The 26,409-nt window shown below is 45.2% G+C and overlaps 1 protein-coding gene across 1 annotated transcript in view; it reads right to left on the reverse strand.

The window, feature by feature from the left end:
- PSMD1 (proteasome 26S subunit, non-ATPase 1) overlaps nucleotides 1-26,409 on the reverse strand; it is a 1,063,364-nt gene that overhangs the window by 969,779 nt on the left and 67,176 nt on the right. The window contains exon 6 of the mRNA XM_069617568.1: nucleotides 13,959-14,102. Within this exon, the coding sequence (XP_069473669.1) occupies nucleotides 13,959-14,102 (144 nt within the window). The remainder of the gene's footprint in view (nucleotides 1-13,958; nucleotides 14,103-26,409) is intronic.

Genomic DNA, 26,409 nt, shown 5'->3' on the forward strand with positions numbered 1-26,409 from the left:
GAGCGAAGAGAGCGAGAGCGAGCAGAGAGCAGAGAGAGAGAGCAGAGAGCAGAGAGCGAGCAGAGAGCAGAGAGCGTATTTTTTACTGCCGTCAGGGAAGTGAATTGAAACACGAGCACCCTAGCAAGAACAATTTCGAGTGAACCTTTCCTTTAAAGGACAAGTTCACTCACAATGTTTATTACTTTAAACTAGTGGTCTTCAAACTGTGGGGCCCGAAGGGTATGCAGCGCCTCGGGGGTTTAGGGGGGCCCAGCAACAATATAATTACTCACGGGGAGGGGGGGGGGGGGAAGAGAGAAAACAGCAGCAATATTTTTAATCAAGGGGGCTCAGCATAAAAAAGTTTGAATACCACTGCTTTAAACTACTGCAACAACAACAAAATATATGTTACAATTATTTCTAAATGTAAAATGAGCAACTTAATGTGCTCCAGATTCCTGCTTTTCTTAAGTATGCAAGCAACCATTTTGCAATGCGTTTATTATGTTTTTCATTCAATGCTCTGGTGGCAATAACCAAACACAAGCCCCCTCCAGCATGCTAGAGAGAGCTTGTGTTGCTTTACTGCCATCAAGGCAGTGCATTCAAAAACACACACACACACACACACACACACACACACACACACACACACACACACACACACACACATGAAAGGACTGCACAGTCATTTCATTCTGCTGAGCAGGGCTGCCACGTTCTTCTAACTTACTTTCATTAGACTGTTTGGTCCTATGAAAGTTATAACAAGGGAAATGCACCCTGTTTATTCATCAAAACAGAGCATGGATGCCGGTGTCCTTTTGTTAGGACAGTTTTTCTGAAGTCCAACTAAGAGCTTAATAAAATCATTCAACTGAGGCAGTACAAGACTCCACTCTTAGTATAAGGCTGTACAGAGCTGGGGGAGCCAAGGATTTCATGGGTTTGGGTCTAGCCTGGGTGGGGGGTTGTCAGGCCTGGCTCTAGGAGCCCACCACAGGCCGAGCACATGAAATCCCTGCCTCTCCAGAAAAAGGAAAAACATTAAACGTATCTTGGGTAACAATTGATGTAGTAACGCTGAGACTACACAAATCTGCTTGGTATTAGGTAACCCACCTTTTGGTATAAGCCTGTACCACACAATTTGGTAGTGTGACTGAGCAGCCAGGCTTCTCTCAAAGGGCATAAAAATGAGCTCTAGCGTGGTAGCAATGAAATTCGCAAATACAAGTAGCCAAGCAACACTTCTAGCAAGGTATCAGTTATAAATAGTTATTTATCAATTTTGAAATAGCGTTTGTTAGGCAGAATTGCATGCAGTATTCTGTGGGACCACCACATACATATAGGACTACAGGTGTAAGCAAAAGCAACCTTTGGTATAAGTCTGTACTACACAGTTTTTGGTAGCGAGCGGAGCAGCCAGGCTAATCTCAAGATGGAATGTGAGCAGTACAAGGCTATTACACAGAGGTCTTACAATCAAAGTGGTTCAAGTAGACACTTACACTCTAGGTTTCTTGGTAAAACACTTATTAATTTATTACACAGTCATTAAGAAAACATTCACAATAAGGAGGCAACTTAATATTACACACAAACACACTTCAATACCAAACCAATAAGTTTCTGAGCAAATTAGGCTCCCCTGAAATAGGAGCAAAAAGGCATTTCAGTTACTTTGAATGGGAGTAAAAAGGCACACGTTAATGGAATAGATCACAAATACTTTCCTAGGCAGTGCAAATAGTTTTAGTTCACTAGAGGACTCAATTCAGTTCAATAGGCCTAGGCCAAAGTCAATGGGCTAGTGTCTTGGATAGGAAACAGTAGTACTTGTAGTAAACGGTAAAGTCGTTGCCAATGTTCTCAGAAGTAGTTTGCACGAAAAAGAATCATATGTTGGGTCACAAGCTGATTAGGCCTGTAAGTTGGGAAAGTTTCATGAACTTTCACCGCGAGAGGCAAGTTCTCTCAATCGGGTTGGCACAGTACCTTAGTATGAAGAAAAAGATGCAGCTGAAGACGTTGGTTCCTGGCAGTCCCTGCAGATCTCACTGTTCCCGAGCCCCAGTCAAGGGGACAAGAGGGAGTACATCGGGGGACTCCTGCACTGCACAGGGACGGGTCAAACAAGCTGGCAAAATGGAAGGTCTTCGGTTCGAGTAGCTGTCGTCAAGCACACAAGCTGGTGTCCTCCCCCTGGTTAAACCTAACGAGCTCTGAGAATGGTATCGAGGTGGCTTACGAGTTGATTGGTCCCACCAACTCAAAGGAAGAAGTCGTCCTTGAAGGGGCTTCTCTGTCGAGATGAACTTGGCGATTCAGACCTGCAGCAGGGCTTCACCGGGCGAACTAACGGTCAAGGAGTTGCAGCAGCCGTCCTCTTCCAGCTCCTCTTTGGATCTTTCGTTCCAGTAGTCGACTCTGCTTTCCAGTCCAAGAGACTCGCCTTTTAAACAGTTTTCCCCCTTTCATTCCAGCCTAACTGCCACTCACCCAGTAGGGTGGCTGTCCTTGCCGAACAGTCAGCCAGCCAATCACACCAGAGTGCATTTGGGTCTCCTAGGAGACTAAGCACAGGGCGTTTCGGGCACCTCTCTCACTTCCTGCCCACCCCAGACACTCGGGCGCCAGAGGCTGTCTTCAGTCCTGAAGCCCGCCAAATGCATAGAAACAAAGGGACCAAACCTGGTTTGGCGAGCCTAGACAAACATTCGAAGGACCTTTCCAAAAAGAAACGGCGAAAAAAGACGACCGGGACCTGTTTAAACAAAGGGGCTTACGGCGCCATCTTAAAAAACATGGCTCCCGCGATTTTTAGCTACCGGTGTTCGTGGTTGGGGAAAAATCATGGTAGTTCGTTGTAAAACCACTGCCATCAGCCATTTCGATAGGAAAGGGTAGCATTTGACCGCTACATGAGTTTCTAGACACAGGGGATACTAGGTAACCCCTCCATCATTATATAGGAAGATAGTGTGTGTTGGGTCTAGGAATTTAAAAAGACTAGTAAAGTCAATTTAACCTTACTTTCTCTGGGAAACAGTTTATCCCAGAGAAGGTATATAAACCTAGTCTAAAAAAAAAGACATCCCTTTGTCACTGCACTGAGGGTTCTGTGTAACACACATGAAACGATGACTATGGAGTTATCTTAAAACTCCATAATCAAAGAACACAAGAGTAAAACACACATCAAAATACATGAGAGTGGGAAGAAAGGCTCACACTCTTTCCAGGTAAAAAATCAAGTCCTCAAAATCCAGCAAAGTTTCAGGGGGTCTCTAAGGTGAAGGGATTAGCACATTTATGTGAATTCTCCCTAACATCGTTCTTTCAAAAGGGTAAGATATGCAATCAAATATACTTTAAAATACTTTTCCAGAATCAGCACAAGTTAGTAGATACTCTTTCGATGTGCAAACTCCCTACACCTGGAGGTGACTTCTTTCACAAGAACAGTAATGGCATTTATATATCACTAGTTCTAGGTTAGGCAAGATTGTATGCAGTACCCTTTGGGTGCACTACAATAACCTTGACCTCCTGGCAATAGGGACACCAACCTTTGGTAGAACTGTGAACTACACAGGTTTGGAGTGTGGTCGAGCAGCCAGGCTTCTCTCAAAAGGGTTCAATGTGAGCAGTTAGGTTGCGACACAGAGTTCCACAATACAGCTATTCAAATTTACACTTACACTCAAGGTTTATTGATAAAACAATTATTAATTTATTTCACAATCAGTTATATAAGCCTTCTTCAGAAAGGGAGCAAAACATGTAACACAAATATACTTCAAAACACACTCAGTTTCTCTAAATTAGATGATACCCATTGGGTATGGCACACAGGCACTTCCTACACCCTCAGGTGACAAACAGCCAGGACACTATGGACATTGACTTAGGACTGGTACATTTAGAGCAATACTGAGTTTGGTGAGAAAGATAGAATAGAGGAATAAAACAAAAGGTTAACAAATAACTCAAACAGGCAAGTACTTTTGAAACCTTCCAATGTTCAGTAAATAAACCCTTTCCAGAGGAAAAGAAACCACAGAGTCAGAGGCAAGAAGAGTCACTCAGGGAGCCAGGACAGCCATTGTTAATTGCACAATGTCAAGGGGAGCTGAATATCTTCTTTGCAAGTAGGGAAAAAGTATTGCAAAGTTTGTATAAATATTTGTAGAAAAATAAAACACTTGTGGGGCCACAAGCTGGGAGGCAAGTATGGCTACACAACAAGAGTTAAGTTCGCTTAGACTTTACAGTACCTCTGGATAGAAGAAATGGTTCCAGCTGGCTTCTGTTCCTGGGCAGCTCTGCAGAGCCTGTTGTGCCTGAGCCTTAGTCACTGGGATACGAGGGAGGATGTATGGGGACTCCTGCTCTGCAATGGGACAGTCTGCAGCAGCAATGGGAAAACTTCATTTCAGCGGTCCTTCAGTGTTCCAGCTCCTCATGCCTGACAACAAATAGCAACACAGCGGTTCTCGGATACCACTTCAGACTTTCCTTGCTTCTAGGGTCCAGCACTCAGTTGAGGTGGCTCAGGCTTGGTCAGTCCTGCAACGCGGAAGTCTGGAGGATCTTCCTAGCACTCAGGTCCGACTTAAAAGCAACGCATACAATCTGGTGTTCCTCTCCCTGGCTCTTCGGTTCCAGCAGCAACTGCAGTGGAAATACAACCAGCTCCAAGAGGATGTCCAGACGACTTACTTTGGAGTCGATTGGTCCCATCAACTCAAAGGGAGATGTCTTCCTTGCAGGGCTTCTCTAGTCGAGGCGAATTCGGAGCTTCAGCGCAGCAGGGCTTCTCCGGGCAAGCCAACATCCAGGAGTTGCAGCAGGAGTCTCTTCCAGGTTCTTCTTCCTATTCCTTCCTCCAGTGGTCGACTCTGTCTTCCAAGCCAAAAAGCCTCACCTTTTATGCAGGTTTCTCCCATTCATTCCAGCCTGGCTGTAAATCACGCAGTAGGGTGGCTGTCCTTTCTGGACAGCCAGCCGGCCAAATACCTTTGCGTGCATGCCTGTAACCAAGGGGATTAAGCACAGGGAGTTTCGGGCACCTCCCTCACTTCCTGCCCCTGCCAGACATACTGGAGCCAGAGGCAGGGTTCACTCGTGAATCCCGCCAAAGACAAAACGAACAAAGAGACCAAACTTGGTTTGGCACACAGAGTAAATCTCAAGAAGGAACTTTCCAACAGAAAATGTCGAAAAAAGACGACCGGCCATTTTGACAAAATGGGCACCCATGGGTGCCTTACCGTGGCTGCGAATGCAGCCTGTGGTAAAAACACACAATGGTAGTAAAAAGTAAACCATTGTAGAAAGGGTAACATAAAAAGTTATAAGAGAAACTAGACAAAAGGGGATACTAAGTAACCCCGCCAGCACCCTATTGTAAGTTAGGGTGTGCTGGGTCTAGAAAGTTACAAAATGTAACTAAAGTCAATTTCACTTCACTGCCCTTGGAAACAGGAGTTTCACCAAGAGAAGGTATTTAAACCTTTGGGAAATCTAAGAGACTTCCCTATGCCACTGCACTGAAGGTGCTGTGTGACACAATGTAAAAATTATGTCTATGAAGTTTGTCAGACTCCAAAGTCAAAAGAAACAGAATAAATCACATTAAAATTACATGAGGGAGAAAAAGTCCTATAGTCCAGCAAAAAGAGCTGGGGTTCTCTAAGGGAGAGGGGATTAGCACATTTCTGAGAATTCTCCCTAACCCTCGTCCCCCCCCAGACGAAGGAAAAGGAGTATTTAATCCACTCCTGGATGAATCTCCTTACTCCAGTCGGTCATACTTTCTGGAGAGACCATCAGCATTTTGGTGATTACATCCTGACCTATATTCTGTAGGAAAATCAAACCCCTGAAGGCTGATTGACCATCTTAACAATTTAGGATTCTCCCCCTCCATTTGCATTTAACCATCTCAAGGATTGGGGGTCTGTTTGAATTACAAAAGTAGATTCATACACGTATGGTCTAAACTTCCTCAAACCCCAAACAATGGCAAAACATTCACGTTCTATGGTTGCCCACCTTGTTCTTGGGTCCTTCAGTTTCCTACTGATGAAGCAGATATGGTGTTCCCTGCCTTTCTCATCCAGCTGACTCAGAACTGCACCTATACCTGTATTGGAAGCATTGGTTTTTACAATAAAGGATTGGTTGTAGTCAGGAGCTCTCAAGATTGACAAAGGGCTTTCGTAAATCCTTCAAATGCCTTAGTGCACTCCTCATTCCACCCGACCACCTTGGGGAATTTGGGTGAGGAGATCACATTCAAGGGAGAATCTATGGTCCCATAGTTCTCAATGAAGCGCCTATAGTAATCAGGGAGACCTAGAAAGGCTCTCATCTGGGTTTGAGTAGTAGGGGTGGCCCAGTCCTGTGCAGCTTGTAGTTTGCTAGGAAATAGCCTTATTACACCGCCTCTTGCCTCATGTCCAGGATAGACCACCTTACTGTGAACAATTTGACATTTGCTTGCCTTTATGGTCAGTTGGGCCTGTTCAAGAGCCTGCAAAACATATCCAAGGTGGTCAAGATGCTCTTCCAAAATGGGGCTCAACACTGCAATGTCATCCAAGTATGCCATGCAGAAGACCTCCATCCCATTCAGAACTTGAATCACCATCCTTGGGAACGTAGCATGTGCATTCTTTAGTCTAAAAGGCATTACCTTAAACTGGTAGAGGTGTCCTGGGGTGGAAAATGCAGCTTTCTCCTTGTCAAAGCCTGTCAGAGCTATTTGCGAATAACCTGAGGTTAGGTCAAATGTACTCAGGTATTTGGCTGAACCAAGTTTATTCACCAGTTCAACTGTCTAGGTAAAGGATGGGCAGTCGGGTAACTGCATTCTGAGCGCTATAGTCCACACATAATCTCAACTCCTTGGATCGTGCCTTCGGCACTAGTACAACTGGACTAGCCCATGGACTTGAGAGGGCTCTATTGCCCAGAGATCAAGCATCTTCTTGATTTCTTCCTTTATGTGGTTTCTTACATGGTCTGACATTCTCTAACCCCTGCTTTTGACAGGTAGACAGTCACCAGTGAGATTATCATGCTGGCCCCAAGGGGTCAAGCCTGGTGTCAATGAAAACAGGAAGGCAAACTGATTTAACAGAGCCTTGCACTCCTCCTGTTGGTCCAAAGTCAGTTCAGAAGAGATATTAACTCCTATTTTTCCATTTAAAGGCTGTCCCCTGAGAAGGTCAGGCAGAGGTTCACTCTCCTCCTCCTCTTGATCAGATGCTAAGAGCAAAGTTCCCATCTCTGGTCTAGATACATATGCCTTTGGGTGGTTGCTATGAAAGACCATGGGGGCCTCCTTGGGATTACCCAAGTCCACCAAATAATTGACATCTGCAAGTTTGCCCACAGCCTTAAAGGGTCAATCCATGTGTCCTGTATGGCCTTCTGTCTAGTAGGTATCATAACTAGAGCTAGCTGATCTTGAGTAAACTCAACCATCTTGGCCTTCTGGTCATGCCAATATTTAACCAGAGCCTGACCTGCTTTCAAGTTTTCTGAAGCTTCCGTCATGTGTGTCATTCTCCGTCGGAGACCTAACACAAAGTCAGTGACTCTCCCTGGCTTGTGGGACGGAGCACTCTCCAACCCTTCCTTGATTAGTGCCAATGGACCTCTAACCGGATGACCATAGAGAAGCTCAAAGGGGCTGAAGCCAACCCCTTCTTGAGGGACTGCTCTATAAGCAAAGAGAAGGCATGGGAGTAGAAGATCCCACTTTCTTCTAAGGGGTTCATTACATTAATCCTATCCACCAAGCCATTGGTTTGGGGATGGTAGGCTGTTGAGAACTTGTAGGTCAATCCACAGTTTTTCCACATGGTCTGCATGTAGTGGGACATAAAATGGGTCCCTCTGTCGGAGATAACCTCCTTAGGAAAACCAACCCTGGTAAAAATACCAAGGAGGGCCTTAGCTACTGCCTGAGCAGTAACAGTTCTCATAGGTATTGCTTCAGGATACCTGGTAGGGTGGTCTACCACAACAAATATTAAATCAGTTGTCTGAAGATGTGGGAGGGTCTAAGGGACCAGCAGTGTTGATTCCTACACTCTCAAAAGGAGCTCCCACCACTGGGAGAGACACCAAAAGGTGCCACATTCTTAGCTCCACTCTTGCCAGAAGTCTGACAAGTGTGACAGCTTCTACAGAATTTATCTGCATCAGACCCCATCTTGGGACAGTACAAACAAAGAGAAATCATTTCCTTGGTCTTCTTAAAGCTTAAGTAACCAGCTAAAGGAATCTCATGGGCTAACTGTAGAAACTGGGGTCTTACCTCCTGTGGCATTAAAAGTCTTCTGTGGTCCTCTAGGGTAGAATCTATAGGCTCAGTGTAAAGGCGGCCATCCTCCCAGTACAGCCTGTGCTTCCCTGGCTCTTGCCCGTCCAGCTGGGAAGCTGCCTGTTGGCAAAGTCCTTCAAAAGTAGGACACACTCTTTGACCTCTGCTGAAGTCTGCACTACAGGGGCCACCTTACGCAAGCAAAGTCTGCAGCTCAAGATGGTCTTTAGGATCCAGATCTCCAACAGGGGGGAAGGTCTTCTTCCAGTTCTGCTTCACCAGTAACTATTTCTCCATCCTCTGGTTGATCCTCCCCCTCAGCCTCAGCTGGTGGAGGGGGTCACAGGTGTGACCTTGGACTGTCCTCTCTGGATATCCTTGTTTTGTGCATAGGGGTAATACTTTCTTTCTTCCCGATACCTTGGGTTTCCCTTTTGTCTCCTTCTTGAATTAGAAGTAGGTTCTTCCTGTGGACAGGGTGTTATAGGTACCTCTGTAACAACCCATTGAGAGTCATCCAAAGGGAGCTCTCTGGCCTTTCCAGTCTGCTCCGGCTTCCTTTTACTGGGAGGCCTGGGGGTGCTTGATACAACTCCAAGAGCTTGTAAGTCATTCCCCAACAGGACTCTCCCAGGCACCTCATTCTGAACACTGACAGGTATTCTTACAGTCATATTGTTGCACTGTATGAGAGCTGGCAGAATGGGAACCATTTGGATAGGGCATCCTGCAAGTTTAGTGGGACATTTGGGTGCCTTGGCCACATACTCAGGTTTGAAACAACTTTCATCAACCACTGTAATGCTTGCCCACCCTCCCACCCCCCCGTTTCTCTAATGGCAGGGGCCTCCTGTCCATTTACAAGTACACTGTCCTTATAATATTCTTGTGTTATCTGGCATGGAGTTGTACATATCCAGATTCTGTTGTTCCCACAGACCCAGGGTCACTAAAGAAACACTGGCTTGAACTCCAATGGGGTCTTCAGCCAGTAATTAAAAGTTGCCATTATAAATTCTCCCTCAGGGATAAAGGCTAAGGAGGCAGTGTGAACCCCTGAAGGTTTACCTTTGCATCTGAGATCCCCTTTCACATGACCAGTAGACCCACATACAAAGCATTTCCCAAATGTTCTCTGGAATGGGGGTTTCTGCTAACTTCCCTCTGGTTTGGCAGAAGAGGTTTCACTAGACCTACCAGGTTTCCCATGGGAATTGCCCTTGCTATGTTTGTAGCCCTCTTTTGGATGGTTGGAATTATAATTTTCTTTTCCCTCTTTCTTGTGCTGCTTCCCCTCTTCCTTTTCGTGAGTTGCCCCAGAGTCCTTGTGAGTGACCCTGTTGGCTACCCACAAGTCAGCAGCCTGTGCTAACTTTTCAGGATCAATTTCTTTTTGAGTCATCCAAGTGTTGCCTCAGCTCATGAGACCAGGCATCAAAAATAGATGACAAAAAAAAGAAAAGATTACTCATGCCTTCAAAATGTGTTTACTCTGTAACCCTTAACCCAACAATCTAAATTCTTTAAATATTCACATAGCCAGGTAGCCCAAGGGTACCATCTGTGTTTCTGAGGGTCCTAAACCTCTTAAGGTACTGGGAAGGAGTTTTCCCAAATCTGGCTATTAATGCCAGCTTCACAGATCCCTAATCCTTTCTCTCAATGGCACCCAACTCCATTAAAGCATCACAGCCATTCAGGGGGAGCCTAGATATGAGCCAAGGGATCAAATAATTCCCACCGATTCCTAGAAGACAATCGGCGTATTCGAACGTACCCAGCCAATCCAACATATCAAGTTTAGATTCATACATATTCATTGCTTCTTTGGGCAGGCAAGGCCTCTTGGGACTAGCAGACCTAGAAAAACCTGAAAGGAAAGTAGAATCAAGGGACACAGTCTGTTCATATCCATTTCATGTTGCATCTCCCTTACTCTGAGTTTGATGTCTTGATGTTTGGCTTCAGCATTTAACTTTTTGAACTCCAACTCGAATCTCATTCTTTCAAGAGAAACATATTCTGGGCTTCATGTTGGACCTTCTGGTGTCCCAATGGAAATAGGCTGAGGCATAAGGGCAGGCTGTGGCAAAGAGGGGCTCTCTTCCTGACACTCTTCAGACTTCTCTTGCAGATTGGAATTAGACTTTAAACTGTCATCCTCATCATTACTTCCCACATTACTTGGGATAGTAGGTGCTACAGGCCTACTATCCACACTTTGGTGATTCAACAACCTTGCAACTAATTCACTTTTCTTTCCCTCCACAGCGAGACCCCTGATTTTGCACATATCTTTTAATTGATCTACTGTCAGAACAAGCAGCGCTTCTTCTTTGAAGTTATCCATATTTGGCATGTTAGAATTGCTTTTACATTTCGATGGAGCTTAGCCTTTTGGATGGTTTAGTTGGGCTCAAGTACAGCAAATAATGTAACCACTCTACACAAATCCTCACTGCCTGCAACCAGTTTTAGGCAAGAATTGGAGTAGTAACCCTGTTGGAGACTACACCACCCTTGTTCTCTCTGTAGTAGGTAACACACCTATTGGTATAGGTCTGTACCACACAAGTTGGTAGTGTGACTGAGCAGCCAGAGTTATCTCAAGAGGGGTAAATGTGAGCTGTAGCATCAAAATCCACAAATACAAGTATCCAAATAACACTTACTCTACTTTTCAAGTAAAATCATTATTTATTTAATGCTCAGTTTTAAATCAGCATTCTGTAAAAGGGGGGGCAACGTGCAACAATAGAAAAACACTTTGAAAGATATTCTCAGAGCATGTGAGAACTTTTAAAATCTCCCAATGAAGTCTAGATAAAAACCTTCCCCAGCAATATTAGTTAAAAACCAATGTATTACCTATGAGGGACAGTTAGAATCAAAGTCAATGGACTAGAAGAGTCTGCAGGGAGCCAGGACAGCCAAAGTCAATTGGAGAAAAATCTATGGAGCTAGGGCACTTCTTAGATAGCAAAGTAAGGTCTTGCACAAAGTTAGAGCGTTTGTTGTAGAAAATCACTGTTGGGCCACAAGCTGTTACACTTGTAGCAAAAATAAATCTAGAAGGCAGCTACTGCAATCTCAACAGAGACAAGCAAGCTACAGACAAAGAGGTAAGTACCTCTGAGTCAGCACAGTACCGTAGGTTAGAAGTGGATCCAGCTGGCTTCTGTTCAGGTAACAGACTTGCAGATCCCGTGTTCCTGGGCCTCAGTCGTAGGGACAAGAGGAAGGACATCTGGAGGACTCCTGCACAGCATTTCGGAGGTTGACAGCAGCTACAGGCTCTTTTCAATTCAGCGGCACTCTGCGGTTTCAGCTACCGGCAAATAGCACCATCGTGGATATTGGACACTGCATGGGCTTCCTTCACTCCTTGAGTCCAGCACTCTGGTGAGGGGACTCGAGCTTGGGTCATCCTTCGGGAGGGTCCTCATGATCTTCCTGGAGCTTTGGTCCAGCTTAAAGCCGTTGCACTGGACTACAGATTTCTCGACTCCTGGCACTTGGTTCCGGCAGCAGCAAAGTAGTACAGACAGTGGGGGATGGTCTGCAGGCAAAGTTCGTCTTGGTGTTAGTTGGTCCCACTAACCCAAGGGAAGAAGTCGTCCTCTTCAGAGCTTCTCTTGTCGATTAAAAAAAAAGGAGCTTCAGCACAGCAGCAGGGCTTCAGCGGGCAGTTCAACAGTCCAGGAGGATGCAGCAAGCTTCTCTTCATGATTCCTTCGTCAGCTGTTCTTCCAGTGGTCAAGACGGTCTTCAGTTCAAGAAGCCTTGCCTTTTATGCAGGTTTCTCCCATTCATGCACAGCCTAGCTGTCGCTCACACAGCAGGGTGACTGTCCTACAAGGACAACAGCCTGCCAGCCAATCAGGACTAGGTGCATTCATGTAACCAAGGAGACCAAGGACAGGGGAGTTTCGGGCACCTCCCTCACTTCCTGCCCTTCCAGACACACTGGAGCCAGAGGCGGGTTTCAGTACTGAAGACACCAAAGGCAAAAAACAAACAAAAGGGTTAAACCTGGGTTTGACGCACAGGGTAAAACCCAAGAAAAACCTCACAAACAAGAAATGGCGAAAAAAGAAGAGGAGGGCCATTTTGATAAAACGGTCATCCATGGGTGCTATACTGCAGCTGAGGATTCAGCCTGCAGTAGAAAAGCACAATGGTAGGAAAATGAAACCACTGCCATCAGCCATTTACAATAGTAAGGATAACACATTTTTTACATCAGTAAGTAGAAAAAGGGGCTTCTAAGTAACCCCCCAGCACTCCACTTAAGATGGGGTGTGCTGGATCTGCAGAGAGAAAAGGTAAGTAAAGTCAATTTCACTTTACTATTCTTGGGAACAGTAGTTCTCGCAAGAAAAGGTATTTAAACCTTAAGAGAAATCAAAAGGATTTTTCTGTGACACTGCACTGAAGGTGCTCTGCGTCACAGCCTATGGAGTTTGTCAGACTCCAAAATCAGAGGAAACGGATCATTCAAATGAGATCAAAATACATGAGAGAGTGAGAGAAAGGGCTCACTCTCTTCAGGGATAAAAAGGCCTAAGGTCCAGCAAAAGAGATGTGGGTCTCTAAAGTTGAAGGGAATTACCACAGAAATGAGAATTCTCCCCAACACATGCTAGAGTGGGGTACTTAACTTATTCATAGTTAATACTGCCAACACTTTAAGGAACTTTTCAATAACCACCATAGCCCACTGCATCAGTTCTGAATTACTTTCCCTGTTGAAACCATATTGCAACATTTGACTTTTTGGGCAGAAGGCACCCTACACATGTTAGGGGTGGACTTCATAAAACAGGAAACTGGGTTGTGATTATGCTATCTAAATCTGTTTTCTTGCTTTTAATTATAAACCTGTTGACTACTTGTAGGTGATCTCTAAAGCTGAATGTGTCAGTATGTGAATCATGGTTTTTTTATTACTATACTTACCTGTGATACTTTTTATGCTCAGTGTGTTTAGAAAGGACTAATACATAATTGCACTTTATAACTAGAATACACTCCCTGACATGTATTGGTGTTTTTTGTGTGGACTCATTGTAGCCCTAGACTAATCTCACACTTTTCCTGAGGCTACGCCTTGACTGCTCTTCCATACTACCTAGATTGGGTTTTGGCTAACCTCCCATTGTCTTTACCATAAATAGGGTGGTCTCATAAAATCCTCCACCAAGGGGCTGATTTTACAAATCAATCTCAACATAATTCATTCCTGAGTTATTTCTGTTTTTTCTAAAGCCTGTTCCTGCATCGCAAAACCAAGGAAACCTACAGTGATGAAGTCATCCCTATTGGCGGCTTTGCCAATGTGTGTTTATTTTATGGTTGTTGCAAGTATAACACTTTCCCCGCTTCTGGCTTGTCTCAAAGCACAGTGAAGGTGGGGTCCCTAGAGAGAGAGAGAGAGAGAAAAATAAGGAGCAAGCAACAGAGAAAGAGGAAACGCGTGATCTCAATTGCTTATTCAGCAAAATTGTCTTTCCAATGCGACTCCATGGGTAGCAGGCATGCCCATGTCTGTTAAAAGGCAGGTGTGCACGCATCTGGGGAATTAATCCAGTAAGCATTCATGGTCTATTATCACTTCATTTTACATTACCTGACAAACATTGATGAAGTCTGGTTTTTCTAGGTTCATGTAGATTTTCACCAGGACTCTCAGCACTTTGTTGCGGAACTGCTTGTTTTGCATTAGGGACATACACAGCTTCAGGCTGTAGGCCAGCATGCCCGAAACATCCCTCTGTAACACAAATGAACACATATATCATTCAAGAGGCAGAGAATCCAGAAGCAAACCTGACTGTCCATGCAGTATAGAGACACCTTCAGTAAGGATAATGCAACATTATTTTGAACGATATTTATGTGATGCAAACACAGCACAATAGAAGCATGGCCAGTGGTAGATGAACTATGGCAAGCTAAAAGACGTATTACACAGCGATAGGTTGGTGCCATTTTACAGATAAGAGAGAAAGAAAGCTGTGAAATCACTGAAGGGGCAGAATAGAGAGAACAGGTACATTTAAATCAAAGGACATTGAAGTTACTGCTGCGGTCCCCCACTAAAAGCCAAGTAAAATCGGAACTGGTTCATATTTTCAAACATGGCTAGTTTTATTTATATATCACTATTGAGTGATATCATTTTGCTAAGTGTTGGGTTAAAGTACTGAACTGAGGCTCTGGCGTGAGCCCGCTAATCCAATTGTCTTGCACTGGTTAACAGACCTTTTCCACAAGAGAGCCTTGTAAGGCAAGCATTGATGCAGTTACACTGCGATACAAAATAACACTTATCTGCTTGGTATTAGGTAACCCACCTTTTGGTATATGTCTGTACTACACAAGTTGGTAGTGTGACTGAGCAGCCAGGCCAAGAGGGGTACATGTGAGATGTAATGCTGTAGCAATGAAATTCGAAAATACATGTAGCCAAGTAACACTTACACTCAAGGTTTCAGTTATAGATATTATCAATTTTTAAATAAACATTTTTTAAAAGGGCAAGATATGTAACAATCAAATATACTTTAAAATACTTTTTCAGAATCAGCACAAGTTTAGTGGATACTCTTTAGAGATGCTTTTTACACACTTCCTACACCCAGAGGGGACTTCATTCACAAGGACAGTAATGGCATGTATATATATCACTAGTTATACATTGCAGATTCTGAGGTTGCAGAAAGGAAAAGTTAAAGGAAGGAAAAAGGTTAAACAGGTTCTCAGGGCATGCGAGTATGCTTAAATCTTCCAATGAGGTCTAGACAAGCCTTTCCCAGCAGTAACAGTCTAAAACAAGTTACCACCTATGAGGGACAGAAATAGCAAAGTCAATGAACTAGAAGAGTCTGCAGGTAGCCAGGACAGCCAAAGTCAATTGGAGCACCGTCTATGGAGCAGAGGCACTTCTTAGAAAATTAAAGTCTTGCACAAAGTTAGGGAGTATTTGTAGAAATCAATCACTTGTAGGTCACAAGCCATTTACACTTGTGAAAACAACAGTTGGAAGCAACTCCAAGATCAGCCACTGCAAGTCTCAACTGAGAAAAGCAAAGCTCAAGACAATGATCCCAAATCTAAATAGTACCTCTGGTTTGAAGAAGAGTGGTCGAGCTGGATTCTGTCCTGTGGCAGCAATGCAGATCCTGGGTTCCTGAGCCTCAGTCATGGGGACAAGAGGGAGGACGTCTTGTGGACTCCTGCGGCAGCAATTTGGAGGTCTGTTAGGCAGGATTGTATGTACCAACCCTGTGGGAGACTACACCAGCCTTCTCCTCTTGGCAATAGGTAACCCCAACCTTTGGTGTAGGCCTGTACTACACAAATTGGTAGAGACTGAGCAGCCAGGCTCATCTCAAGAGGGGTCAATGTGAGCTGTAGAGGTGCAACAGAGATTCACAGTGACAAGTATTCAAATAACACCTCTACTCAAGTTTTATTATTAAAATAATTATTTATTAATTTAACAGTCGGTTTAAAACTAAGCCTTCATTAGAAAGGGCAATATGCAACAATAAAATACACTTAAAACATGAACTTCTGGTTCAGTTAAGTAGTAGATACCCTTTTGGGATGTCACACACACTTCCTACACCATGGTGACTTTAATAGTTGGGACACTGGAAATTGATAGATCATATTAACACTTAATGCAATACTGGAGTTGTGGAAAAAGGAAAAGCTTAGGGAAGGAAACAAAGGTTAACAAGTTCTCTGAACATTTAAGTACTTTACAATCCCCCAGTGAAGTATAGGTTAACCCTTTCCCAGCAATACAAGTAACTTATGTATGACCTATAAGGGACAAACAAGCACAAAGTCAAAGGGTCAGAAGAGTCTGCAGAGAGCCAGGACAGCCAATGTCAATTGAACAAAGTCTAAGGGAGCGGAGGCACTTCTGGTAGATAGCACAAAAGTCTTGCACAATGTTATATAGGGAGTTTGTAGAAAAAAATCACTGTTGGGCCACAAGAAGTAAGGCTTGTGAAAAAGCAAAGATGCAAGCAACTCTGCAAAAGGTAGTTTCCGCAACAAGTCTCCAGTGAGAGCAAGCAAACTACAGACAACAGGAGGTAAGTACCCCTGTTAGAGCCTTAGGTCTGAGGAAAAGGGTCCAGCTGGCTTCGGTTCTTGTTGCAGTCCTGCAGATCCTGTGTTCCTGGGCCTCAGTCATGGGGGCAAGAGGAAGGACGTCTGGGGACTCCTGCACTGCGGTCTGAAGGTCGGTGGCGGCAATGGGCTTACTTCAGATCAGCGGCACTTTGCGGTTTCAGCTACCAGCAAATAGCACCACTGCTGTTCTTGAACACCTTGTGGGCTCCCACTGCGACTGGGGTCCAGCACTCTGTTGAAGTCCTAAAGTCCAGCAAAAGAAATGGGGGTCTCTAAAGTTGAAGGGAATTAGCACAGAAATGAGAATTATCCCTAACAGTCCAGCAGGATGCCCACAAAGTTTCAGCAAGATTTGGAATACAGAAGACTGTGCACCGCACAATAGCTCGAGGTCTTAAGGTATTGCAGCCCCTCAAGATCGCAGCATGGCGTGGGATAGCTTAAAATGCAGTTCTTCTTGAATCTAGTGGGTCTCAGCAGGGTCTAGGTTGTCGTTTCTGTAGTCCCCAGGTCGAATGGCAGGAAGGATAACAGTAGGCTTTGGTTACACAGCAGGCTCTCTGGTCGCTGGAAATAGTTTCATCCGTGTTTTCTTAATCATCCTCTTCGGTTTCGGTTCCAGTGGTCGACTACCTCTTCAGCTTCCAGATCAGACTTTTATGCAGGAACCCAGCCAATCAAACAGCCATGCAACATTCAAATTGGAGGAGGAGGGGGGGGGGGGTGCGGGTGAGGGGGGGTTGGCATATCCTTGTGGGATTTCCTTGCTTCTGGGGTCCAGCACAGTTAGGCAAGATTTGGAGCGGTACCCTTTGGGTGCACTACAACAACCTTGTCCTCCTGGCAATAGGGGCCCGACCTTTGGTAGAAGTCGGAACTACACAGGTTGGTAGTGTGGCTGAGCAGCCAGGCTTATCTCAAGAGGGGTCAATGTGAGCAGTAGGGGAGTAACACAGATTCACAGTGACAAGTATCCACATAAACACATCCTGAAGGTTTCTTGACTAAACAATTATTATTTATTTAACGGGTCAGTTTGAATAAGCCTTCTTCAGAAGGGGCAATTTATCAATAACACACACATACACTCCAAAATACACACTCTTAGCGTGTCAAAGGAAAGGGTTATAGAACACAAGAGATCACACAATTACTCTGAAGCAGGTAAGTACTTTTGAACCCCAAATGCAAAGCAGATTGAACCCTTTCCTGGAAGGAAAGGTAAAACGCAATGTCAGAGAGCCAGGCCAGTCAAAGTCAATTGGCCAAAAGTCTAGGTGAGCTGAAGCACTTCTTGTAGTTAAGTGAGAGTCTTGCACAATGTTTTAGAAGTCTTTGTAGAAAAAGTAGAATCAATGTAGGGCCACAAGCTGGGAGGCTTGTGAGAAGTAGAAGACGCAAGCAACTCTACACAAGTAACCAAGATGGGTCGCAACTGAGATCAAGTAAGGCTACAACAACAAGAGATAAGCTCTCTTACACTGTACAGTACCTTTGGTTAGAAGAAATGGACCCAGCTGGCTTCTGTTGCTGTGTGGCTCTGCAGATCCTTTTGTTCCTGTGCTTCAGTCGTGGGGACAAGAGGGAGGACTTCTGAGGACTCCTGCAAAACAACAGGACGGTCGGTGACAGAAAAGGACAAACTTCTATTCAGCTGCACTTTGCGGTTTCAGCTCCTCGCGTCTCAGCAAATAGCACCACTGCGGTCTCTTGGATACCACTCTGGACTTTCCTCGCATCTGGGGTCCAGCACTCTGTTGAGGTGGCTCAGGCTTGGTCAGTCCTGCTTCAAGGGAGTCAGGGGATCTTCCTTCAGCACGGGTCCATCTTAAAAGTGATGCACTGCGTTTGGTGTTCCTCTCCCTGGCACTTCGGTTCCAGCAGCAGAAGTACAGCTAGCTCCGAGAGGATGCCCAAACAAGTTCACTTTGGAGTTGATTGGTCCTACCAACTCTAGGGGAGAAGTCGTCCTTGCAGGACTTCTCTAGTCGAAACAAATTTGGAGCTTCAGCACAGCAGCAGGGCTTCACCGGGCAAGCCAAGGGTCCAGTAGTTGCAGCAGGCGTCTCTTCTTCAGATTCCTTCGTCCAGTGGTCGACTCTGCCTTCCAAGCCAAAAAGCCTTGCCTTTTATGCAGGTTTCTCCCATTTATTCCAGCCTAGCTGTCAATCACACAGCAGGGTGGCTGTCCTTGCTGGATAGCCAGCCGGCCAATCACCTTTTTTTGTCCATTTCTGTAACCAAGGGGATTAAGCACAGGGAGTTTCGGGAACCTCCCTCACTACCAGACATACTGGAGCCAGAGGCGGGCTTCACTCGTGAATCCTGCCAAAGACAAAATAAACAAAGGGACCAAACCTGGTTTGGCGTATAGACAAAAATCTCAAGAAGGACCTTTCCAACAAGAAATGGCAAAAAAAGAAGACTGGGCCTTTTTGACAAAATGGGCACCCATGGGTGCTTTACCAAGGCTGCAATTGCAACCTGTGGTAAAAACACACAATGGTAGCAAAAAGTAAACCACTGCCACCAGCAAATAATTGTAGAAAGGGTAATATAAAAATGTTACCCAAGTAACCCCTCCAGCACCCTATTGTAAGATAGTGTGTGTTGGGTCTAGAAAGTTAAATGTAAAGTCAATTTCACTTCACTGCTCTTGGAAAAAGTTTATCCAAGGGAAGGTGTTTAAACCTTTGGGAAATCTAAGAGACTTCCCTGTGCCACTGCACTGAAGGTGCCGTGTGTCACAATGTAAAGATGCCGCCTATGGAGTTTGTCAGACTCCACAACCAAGAGTCCAAATCACAGAAAAATACATGTGGAGTTGGAAAAAGGGTCTCACTCTCTCCAGGTTAAAAATTAAAAGTGCTGGGGGGATCTAAGGTAGAGAGGAATTAGCACATTTCTGAGAATTCTCCCTAACACTCGTCCCCACAGACTAAGGGACAGGAGGTTCATCCACTCCTGGATGAATCTCCTTACTCCAGTCAGTCATACTTTCTGGAGAGACCATCATCATTTTGGTGATTACACCCTGACCGGTGTTCTATGGTAAAATCCAACCCCTGAAGGCCGATAGACCATTTTAGCAATTTAGGATTCTCCACCTTCATCTGCATTAACCATCTCAAGGGTTGGTGGTCTGTTTGAATTACAAAAGTAGATTCATACAAGTATGGTCTAAACTGCTTCAAAGACCACACAATGGCAAAACATTCACGTTCTATGGTTGTCCACTTTGTCTCAGGGTCCTTTGGTTTCCTACTGATTAAGCAGATAGGGTGTTCCCTGCCTTTCTCATCCAGCTCACCCAGAACTGCACCTATACATGTACATGTACTTGAAACATCAGTGTGTACAATAAAGGATTGGTTGTAGTCAGGAGCTCTTAAGACTGGAGCTTGACAAAGGGTTTTCTTGAGTCCTTCAAGTGCATTAGTGCACTCCTCATTCCACCTGACCTTCTTGGGGAGTTTGGGTGAGAAGACCACATTCAAGGGAGAAGCAATGGTCCCATAGTTCTCAATGAAGTTCCTATGTTTGTTTGCTTGTTTATAAATGTATAATGCGCAACCCGGTACCCAAAGGCTTAAGGGTGCAGACAAACTAAGACGCAACATAAAACATAGTTTAACATGAGACTGAAATATCAGAGTAGGTTCTAAAAGTTAGGCATAGACTAATAGGGTCTTCAATTTTTCTTAAAGACCTGTGTAGAGCCAATGGCTCCGATATCAAGGGGCAATGCATTCCATACTGCTGGGGCTGCGGCCATAAATGCTCCATTACGGGTTTTGGCCAGTTTACAGCGAGGGATGATCAAGATGTTTGTATTTGATCTAAGAGATCTTGCGTGTTGTTTCTTTTTAATCATTTCCATTAGATATAGCGGCATTTGACCTTTAAGGCATTTGTAAGTAAAGAAAATCAACCTGAAGCATATTCGTGCCTGCCCTGGAAGCCAGTGCAGGCTTCTGGCATCCGATTCGTGATCCCTACGCTCAATTTCTTTCACCTCTCTCACTGCTTCGTTTTGGATCACCTGGAGTCAATGGAGATCCCTTTGAGCAAAGCCCACAAAAAGGCAGCATCCATAATCCAATTTAGAGCCAATAATGGCTCTGGCAAGAATATCTGCGTTCTTTTCTGAGAAAAATGGGCAGAGGTGCCCAAGTAGTTTAAAGAAGTATGACGAATATGAGACCAGACTGTTAACCTGGGCTTCCATGGACAAATTCTTGTCCAGATAAACGCCCAGCGTCTTCACCTTCGTCATAACCTTGATCACACAATTGTCTAAATTAAAGACTTTGTATACTGAATCAAGTTTAGCCAATCTTGAATTAGTTCCTACTAACATAAGCTCCATTTTTTAACTGTTCAGAGCCATGCCATTATAATCATCCAAGTTTGAATGGCTCGATAGACCCCGTTGATGTTGAGTTCATCTTCTTTATGCACACCTGTGATGGGGATGACCCATTGTGCATCGTCTGCATAGTTTACAAAGAAGATCCCCTCTTGTTCCAACATATAAAAAAAACGAATCAAAGTTGTTATAGAAACAAGGGGATATACACGCTCCCTGTGGGACTCCAAATAACAGCAGCATAGGGTTAGCTTGAGCTGTCTCACTTGCTACCCTTATATGACAAACAGACTGAAAAAGATTAACCCATTCAGCAGCCCCTGTTGATAAATGGGCGTACTGCTTTAACCTGGTGGACAAGATGGCATGGTCCACCAGGTCAAACGCAGCTGAAAGATCCAATATCATTAACAAGGGTATTTGGCCATTGTCCCTTATTTGGAGCAATTCAGATTTTAGAGATACAAGGGCAGTCTCAGTCCCAGGGGCCTGCCGAAAACCTGAATGAAATTGGTGAAGAGTCTGGGCAATATTAAGGTGCTGAGAGATTTGGTTATATGCCACTCTGTCCAGAATCTCCAACAAAAATGTAGTATTAGTTATCGGTCTGTAGTTGGCTGGGGACTTGAGGCAGCAATTAGGCTGTTTCAGTAATCGAGTAATCCATGCTGATAGAATATTATTGGGTACGCAATTCTGTTAAAAAGAGATATTAACCCATTTTGTGATGGCTGATAATAGAACTGGAGAGCAAGGATACTGTTAGGAAGAATTCTCAGAAATATGCTAATTCCCTCCACCTTAGAGACCCCAAGCAACTTTGCTTGATTTTGAGGACTTGATTTTTTTTTACCTGGAGAGTGTGACCTTTTTTCCCCACTCCCTCATGTATTTTAATGTGATTTTGTACACGGTTTCTTTTGGTTGTGGAGTCTGACAAACGCCATAGGCATAATCTTTTACAGTGAAACACGGAAGTCTTATTTTCCAAAGGTTTATATACTTTCTCTTGGTTAAACTACTGTTTCCAAGAGCAGTAAAGTGAAATTGACTTTACTTAAATGTGTAACTTCGTAGACCCAGCACACACTATCTTACAGTTCTGGAGGGGTTACCTAGTATCCCCTTTGTCTAGCTTCTCATGTAACATTTTTATGTTACCCTTTTCTCAATGAATGGCTGGGGGCAGTGGTTTCGTTTTAACTACCAAGGTGTGCATTTACCGCGGGCTGCGTTTGCAACTGCAGTAAAGCACCCATGGGTGCCATTTTTGACAAAGTGGCTGTGGTCGTCTTTTTTCGCCATTTCTTTGTGGAAAGGTCCTTCTTGTTAGGGAGAATTCTCATAAATGTGCCATTTCCCTTCACCTTGGAGACCCCCAGCAACTTTGCTGGATTTTGAGGACTTGATTTTTTTACCCGTAGAGAGTGTGACCCTTTTTCCCACTCTCTCAGGTGTTTTGAAATGTGTTTTACTCTTGTGTTATCTTTGTTTATGGAGTCTAACCAACTCCATAGCCATCTTTTCATTTGTGTCACACAGCACCCTCATTGCAGTGGCACAGGGAAACCTTTTTAGGCTTTCCCAAGTTTTAAATACCTTCTCTGGGATAAACTACTGTTTCCCAGAGTAACAAAAGTGAAATTGACTTTACTAGTCTTTTTAAATTCCTAGACCCAGCACACCTTATATATGATAGGTCTTATATGATAGGTTATTTATAACGCGCTTAATACCCAGAGGTTTCTAAGCGCGGACCCAGGAATCGAACTTGAATTGCTCCGTGTCGTCTTGTTTCCAAGTTGAGCACGCTGCCGCTGAGCTATCCTCCTCTATTTTACAATAGAGTGCTGGAGGGGTTACTTAGTATTCCATGTGTCTAGATACTCGTGTAGCAGTCAAATGCTACCCTTTCCTCTCGGAATGGCTGGTGGTAGTGGTTTTACAACGAACTACCATGATTTTTCGCAAGCGCCGGTAGCGTTAAATCGCGGGAGTCATGGTTTTCAAGATGGCATCTGAGCCCCATCTGTAAAGAAACGGTCTCGGTCGTCTTTTTTTTGCCATTTCTTTGTGGAAAGGTCCTTCTAGAGTTTTGTTCTGCGCGCTAAACCAGGTTTGGTCTCTTTCGTATTGCGCGGCGCCTTCTTGTCTTTTCATGTGCTAATCTGTGTTTTTTCTCCTTTGTAGGTCGATGATATGCTCCGGAACAAAATGTGACCATGAGCGGCTCGAGTCCAGGTAAGCGTGTGATTATTCTTGCTGTTTTCAGAATATGAGAATGCTTACTAATGTCTTTTTCCTTCGTTCTTTTCTTCCCAGGATGCAGCGTCCCGCAATTGGAGATGGCGCCGCCGAGATGCTGTTCTCTGGACCAGAGGGGCGATGGGTGGAAGCAGGATTCTACTCAAAGTAAGTGTTGTGCTAATGTTGTTCTTGTTCTTTCAGGTACTTGGTTCTAGGAAGGCAGGCGAGGATCTCAGGAGACCGATCTGAGCGTGGCGAGTGTCACGCTGCAGGCGCAGAGTAACGCAAAGCGTGTTCCTCTGCCCGGGCGTGGTTTCTATGGCCTCCAGGTATCCCAGGAATCCCTAGGCCTAACCACACCCAAAAGGCTAGACCGCATAGCACAGTTCATAGAACTGAGCTATGTGGGGGCATCCATATTGCACCAAAATCCATTACCAAGTCCAATTCTCAAGTCTTTCTGCTGAACATGTATGAGCCTGGCGCCAAAGGCGCCAGGACTGACTCCAAGAGGGTCTCAGATGAGATGGGAGGCCTTTAAGGCCAATATGGCAGATCATAGCCTGGCTCTAGTTTTTTGCCTAAGAGGGTTAGGGACAGGGGTCATGACAGCATGAAGGCTGAGAGACTTGACCTCTGGATGGAGAACCCGACCTCCCACCCGTGAGAGCAGTTCGTCTCGGTAGGGAAGACGGCGTGGAGGGCAGATGGATATGTCTAGAAGGTCCGGGTACCACGCTCTCCTGGCCCATGCCGGAGCAATGAGGATCATCCGGGAACCGAACCTCTGTAACCTCCACAACACTCGCGGAATGACGGGGACTAGAGGAAATGCGTACAGCAGTGGGAAGGACCACTCTACTACAAACGCGTCCCCCAGGGCTCCTCTTGGAGGAAATTCCTGCGAGCAGAATGTTTCGCACTTCCGGTTGACACTGGTGGCAAAGAGATCCATTTGTGGGGTTCCCCAAAGGGCGAAGATCTCCAACACTTCCTGAGCCAGCTCCCACTCGTGAGAGAACGTGCTCTGCCTGCTCGGAGCGATGAACTGCCGAGATCGAAATTTCCTGCTGGATGGCCCAGAACCAGAGCTGCATCGCCTCCTTGCACAAAGGGAGTGACCCTGCCCCCCCCTTTTTTGTTGAGGTAGTGCATGGCCACCGTATTGTCCATCATAATCAGGACATTCTTCCCCCGCACAGACGGCAGAAAAGCCTTCAGGGCTAGCCCGACAGCCTGCAGCTCTAACAGATTGATGTGGAGCCTGGACTTCGACTGAGACCGCTGGCTGGCAACTTGTTGGCATGAGCTCCCCAACCCGTGAGGGATGCGTCCGTCACGATCATCACCTCCGGCCAAGGTTGCCAAAATGGAGCTCCCTTCATCAGATTGCCTTTGACGGGCCACCACAGAAGATCCTGTGCGACCGAGGGCGGAACCTGAACGGGATCCGACATCCTGCTGGAGAACAGCGACCACTGCATCTTGAGAGCCCACTGCAGAGATCTCATCTCAATTTGGACTTCAAAACAATGATACTAGGAGATGACTGAGATTGATGATCTCTGCTCAGCCCATAAAAAAAATTCTTTTTAGGGGGGCAATTGTCGCGAAACGATTGATTCTTCGGGGCTAGAAAAGCAGAGTTTCTCCTTCAATGGAAGAATGGACAGATGAAATGCATAAATTGTCGAGAATTGAAAAAATTATTTATAAATTGAAATGCAAATTGAGTCTTTATGAAAATATTTGGAGCAGATTTAATGATCTATTTTAAGGTGGGATTTCCACCCCCCTCTCTCCTTTTATTTTTTTTTCAATCTGCTTATGTATTTCTCATTATATATGTAATTTGTAGTTGGTGTATTGTTTTTGATTGTTATACGGTTTTTTATATTGTTAATAAATATAAATATATGAATAAAAAAAAAAAAAAAAAAGATCTCATCCGCATCCTGGCCTCTGGCACCAGGAAAATGCAGGATGCCATGAGGCCAAACAACCTCAAGAACTCGAACGCCGGGAGACTATGGGCACGTTGAAATGTGTCCACCATATGCAGAATGTGATGAGCCCTCACCTGGGGAGGCGAACACTGCCCCAGGGATGTGTCGAGCACTGCTCCAATGTATAGGAGCCGTTGGGTAGGCGTCAAATGGGACTTCTTTAAATTGATGGAGAAGCCCAGCTTGTGAAGGGAGTGGCAGGTGACGGACAGATCTATGGCTTGCTCAGGAGAGCACGCCTTGATCAACCAATCGTCCAGGTAGGGGTAGATGTGAATCCCCCTTTCCTGCGATACGCTGCCACCACCACAAGCAGCTTGGTGAAGACCCTCGGGGGGAGGTCAATCTGAACGACAGGACCCGAAACTGAAAATGTGAGTAGGCAACCTTGAACCTCAGGTATTTCCTGTGCTTGGGATGAATCGGCACATGAAAGTAAGCATCCTTGAGGTCGAGAGACACCAACCAATCCTGAAGTTGAAGGGCCTGGAGGACTTGAGAAAGAGTTACCATCTTGAACTTGTCCTTCCTGAGGAGCTTGTTCGGCAAACACAAGTCCATGATGGCTCTCAATCCCCCCGTCTTTTTTCGGAATAAATAAATAAGGGGAATACCATCCCTTGTTCCTCTCCGATACAGGCACCAGTTCTTTCTCCAGCATGGACAGGATTTCCTGCGCAAGGAGCGGATCCGGACGCTTCAAAGAGAGCTTCCCCAGTGGATTGTTGCGAGGCCTCTGACGGAAGGGAAGACAGTAGCCGTGGGTTATGATCTCCAGAACCCACAGATCTGAAGTAATGGCTCGCCATTTTCCAAGATGCTGCGCACGTCTGCCCCCAACCGGCAAACCATGGGACATGGCCTCATGACTGAGCGGACAAGGCTGCAGCAGTGCCTGAGGGCAAAGAGGCAACTGCTCGAGTGGATTTGGCACCTCGAGTACCTTGCTTTCCATCTCTGGTACTCCTACGGTGGCCCCTTTGACTGGCAACTCCTCTCGATCTACCAAAGGAAGAGTAGTACCGAAAGGAACCCTCCCCTCCATTGCTGTCCTAGGAAGAAAAGGCGGAGGTTGACGTACTGCAGCGCTCAAAGACTTTGCTGCAGCTTTGGAGATCTTCAACCTCTCAAGGCGCTCGTCAGCCTTGCTGCCAAACAGGTGCGCACCATCAAAGGGCATGTTGAGAAGCCGGGATTGCACATCAGGAGCAAACCCTGACTTCCGCAACCAAGCAAACCTGCCTATCGCGGTGCTCGCAGCCATGGACCGGCTGACACAGTCTTCCGTATCCAAACCCGACTGAACG

Source organism: Ambystoma mexicanum, chromosome 10, assembly GCF_040938575.1.
Source record: "Ambystoma mexicanum isolate Mex_15411 chromosome 10, UKY_AmexF1_1, whole genome shotgun sequence".
In the NCBI taxonomy this organism is placed as follows: domain Eukaryota; kingdom Metazoa; phylum Chordata; class Amphibia; order Caudata; family Ambystomatidae; genus Ambystoma; species Ambystoma mexicanum.